The 4085-nt window shown below is 46.0% G+C and overlaps 1 protein-coding gene across 1 annotated transcript in view; it reads right to left on the bottom strand.

The window, feature by feature from the left end:
* Positions 1–1586, bottom strand: part of Ms4a12 (membrane-spanning 4-domains, subfamily A, member 12) — a 52341-nt gene extending 50755 nt beyond the window's left edge. The window contains 1 exon segment of the mRNA XM_013506415.1: positions 1332–1586. Coding sequence (XP_013361869.1) covers positions 1332–1586 — 255 coding nt within the window.
* Positions 1587–4085: the final 2499 nt, after the last annotated feature.

The following is a 4085-nucleotide window of genomic DNA, read 5'->3' as shown; positions in this document are numbered from 1 at the left end:
TAGCTCAGTGTGAAGGCCCCGGGCTCAGTCCCCAGTGCCGTCCCCCCACCCCACCCACAGGTGTTTATGAAACCCATGAAGAAGCTGAAGTCACTGTAAGCTTTGGAGTCTCAATTTTAGACAGTATCAAATGATTGTTCATTATGAGAAGAGGAGGCGATTGGCATTCATCTCCCTTTCATCTTGCCTTGCCTCTTCCTACCTCCCTGCTTTCGGTAATTATGCCTTTGTGGTGTATTCCCTTTTAGGGCTGAAACATTAAAGCACTTATATTCAATTCTGTAACTGTTCGTCTCAGTCGAACCCTTCTGTGGCTTAGTGCTGCCCATTAATCCCTTTGCAAGCTTCCCTCTGCCTTGCTGGACTCTTGAGGTAAGTTAACTGCTGCACAGCTGAATAGTATGTTAAGTTTTAAAAACACCAATGCGCAGTGGCTGCCCTGTTTTCCAGAGAGCATCTTCTCACCACCTTTCAGCTCGCGTGCACACTTGGTGGATGCGGTATTCTGGAGTCAAGATTTCTTTGCATGAAAGCCTTTAAAAATATCTCCCTATTGTGTCTCCTCATTGGACGTTGCTGTGCTGAAGACTGAGACAAACTGATTTGTTCCCAGCTCATAAGTTATTTAACTTTTCTACCGAGAACCCCCTCACCAGAGTTTTCATTTAATTTAGTTTGTTGGTACATTTTATGTACCAATAGGGAAACTGTAGGGAATTTGTACCTGTACATATATAACTTGATTCTTTTTTCCCTATTCCCCTCCTCCTTCAATCTCTCTTCCCTTCATTTTCAAAAGTTTTATTTCCATTTTTCCTTCTTTTCTCATCATTTTCTCTTGTCCTGTCCTTCCTCCTCCCTACTTTCCCTTCCCATTTGAACATTTTCTTCCTGTTTCACAACACCTATTATACATTTTGGTCCTTATTTACACGGTTGGTTTCCCACACCAGAGAAACAGGGCACTATTTACACATGTGTGTCCAATTTATTTCACTTAAGAGAATGTTTCAAGTTGCGTCTATTTAACTGGATGCATCTCAACTTATCCTTCTTTGTAGTAGAGTAGTACTTCATTGTATTAAAAAACACACCTTCTCTATCCATTAAGCAGGTGATGGGCTATTTCCAAGATTTAGCTATTACAAATAGTGCCACTGTAAATATGGGTGAACATATGTTGCTGTTCTACCTAGAATTTTAAAGAATTGTTTATACCTTATAACTAACAGGGTGGGATTTTCCATTGATCTGTCCATCTACCTACCTATGTTCTTACCTGTCTCTCCATCTACCTACCTACCTAACTACCTGTCCACCTACCTACCAACCTGCCTTCTGAGCATCCTCTGAATGCCTGGTACCAAGGTCTGCTGCAGTGCCAGGGGTGATTCCTGCTCCCTCCTCCACATCAGCGAGCGGCACCAGACACTGTTAGCTCTCATCTCCTGCTCCTGGTGCCCAGCCAGGCTGCTCTGCAAGGCTGCAGCCACAGAGCTCTTGCTGTACTCCTCCTCAGTCTCCAGAGCTCCAGCCAGGAACACATTAGTGATACTCCCTTCTTTACTCACTCTGGCTTCTGGCATCCAGAGCTGGGGCCAGGAGGTGTGCTGCCAACCCCCCTCTTTTTTTTGTTTTTAAGTTTTTTTTCCAGTACCGGGAATCGAACTCATGACCTTGCGCTTGCCAGGCAGGCGCTTTGCCGCTGAGCTAAATCCCCAGACCCCCGAACCCCCTCTTGAGTCCCATCAGGATCGCTTCTCCATGCAGGTGCCACATTGTTCTTTTCACTGGACGTGATACAAGGTGAGTTTTATGTTTTGCAAAGCTGTGTCTTGTTTACCCAGAGGTTTTCTGTTGTGGTTGGGGTATGGGTTGGGCACCCCAAGGCTCATGTGCTAGAACCTTAGACCGGGCTCATGTGGCAGGTGTAAATACGGCAGGTGGGGGACATTTAAGAGTGGGACAAGGCGAGAGGCTGTGGGCGCTGAGCACGCGTGGTCTCCTAGGTGGGGCAGGGCTTACAGGCGAGGGTCCATTCCCACAAGAGCAGGTGGCCTAGGAGGGTGAGCCTGGCTCCTTTCTGAGGTCTCGATTTCTTCCTCTACGGCTTTGCTCTGCTCTCTGAAGGAAGAACAGAGACCTTGGCACGGCCACTGAAGCAAGGTGAGCAGCCTTGGTTTATGCTGCGTCGCGGTCCCTGCACACAGCAGGCATCTTGGGCACAGGCCTCACCTCTGCTCCAGGGTCAGAGTCCTTGCTCAGCCAAAATGGCACCGATGAAAAGATGCCTCTGCTGAGCACACTCAGCCACACGCTTCACTTTGCTTTCCCTCACTCTCTGTGCTTCTCTAGTAAAGCTGCATGTCTTGTCACCGCCATTTTCCTTCACCCACTTCTCACTCTAAAACTAAAGAGCCACTCAGCACCTTCAGTATCTTATTTATGTAGGATTTTAAATTACTGTAGAAATAATTGCAAGGATTCTTCCCAAGCCTTGGCCGCCTCTCCCAGCCTTTCCCCGTTGCTCCTGTGAGGGACCAGTAAGGCACCGTCTGTGTGCCCTACGCCAGTGCAGGGGTTACTCTCCCTGCAACATGTTTCCAGGAATAAGGATGGAATCGGAACAGGGATTTTCCACTGGAGTTGCTATGCAGCAGTTGGAGACAAAAGCAGACTCACTGTGGGGTCGAGGAGAGGGCAGGCGTGTGGCAGATTACGGGATACTCACCAACGCCCAGTAGACTGGTTGCGGGTGGGCATTGATGCACAGATCCAGCAGCAACAGGATCACTCCGGTGATGGAAAAGATACAACTGAGGATGTTCATTCCCAGGCTGCCTTTTAGCTAGTGGAGAAATAGGAAAAATAAATGGGATAGATGGTAAACAAAAGCAATGAAAATAGAATCAGTGAGAGTTAAGGGTTCTTAATCTTTGCTATCTTGGAACAGTTTCTGAAGTCAAAGTGACTTTTCTTTGTGACCCTCTGTGTAGCTACCATAAAGTGCTCTGCAAACTAGATGTCAGGCATTTTCAAAAAGCTGTGGAAAAATGTAAGGCACACAAGGCCGAAGCTCATCTGTTACATTAATATGAAAGCTTCACACATAAAAACTCTTTCATTTTAAAACAATAAAAGTACAAGTAATTTTTTTTTTCTTTTATTTTGGCACTGGGGACTGAATTCAGGGCCTCATGCGTGCCAGACATGTGCTGCACCACTGCTCCAGCCCTTTGTATTTTGTAGTTGAGACAGAGTGTCTCTGAGATGCCTGGGGGGACCTCACATTTGCAATCCTACTACTTCAGCCTCCTGGAGTAACACATTTTAATGGGCATTATTCTGTGTCAGTAACCATGTTAAAATTTTCAAATATCTTGCTCTTACACTGTATGAGGTAGTACTGTGGCAATAGTTTTTATACACGAGGACAGATATAGTCACAGATTTATTATATTTTTGATTGATTTCAGACCTAATGAAAGCCCTTGGGATTAGGTGAAGAAATTCAAGTTTATTTTATTTTATTTTTCTTCTGGTACCAGGAATCAAACTCACGACCTTGTGCTTGCCAAGTAGGCGCTGTGCCACTGAGCTAAATCCCCAGCCCCTGAAATTCAAGTTTAGAAGGAGAAAATCTTTAGGCTTTTGTAGGGAGAGGTGTGTGGGCTGGGTAGAGAGCTCTTACAGATTTCACAGTAAGATTCTGATACCTGTGAATCCAAGTCCTTAGCCAGCTTGCTAGGGTGGCACAGCTGGAATGTTGGACCCATCTCCTGCCTGGACATGCCTTGGACTCTCCCGAAGGACTCAGAAAGAGGCTGATAACACTGGGGAGTGTCTGAGTGACCTCTCCTAAAGCACAGCATGCATTCTGGGAAAGTCTAAGTGGAGGGATCTGCGAAGGTGCAGAGAGAGGGCGCTGTGTTTTGTTGTTGGATTTTAATGGGTGATTAATCAGGATTAGGTGGATTTGGTTTTAGCGTACTTAATTTTTTTATTTTAGTGTCATTTTGCATAGAAGAGTGTGAGCAACACAGGTCTCTGTTCCCTCCTCTGGCCATCCTCTCCTCCTGTGCATT

Source organism: Chinchilla lanigera, unplaced genomic scaffold (genome assembly GCF_000276665.1).
Source record: "Chinchilla lanigera isolate Chin_1 unplaced genomic scaffold, ChiLan1.0 scaffold00110, whole genome shotgun sequence".
In the NCBI taxonomy this organism is placed as follows: Eukaryota; Metazoa; Chordata; class Mammalia; order Rodentia; family Chinchillidae; genus Chinchilla; species Chinchilla lanigera.
Note: the sequence above shows the minus strand (reverse complement) of the source record. Positions and strands in the feature narration are given on the sequence as shown.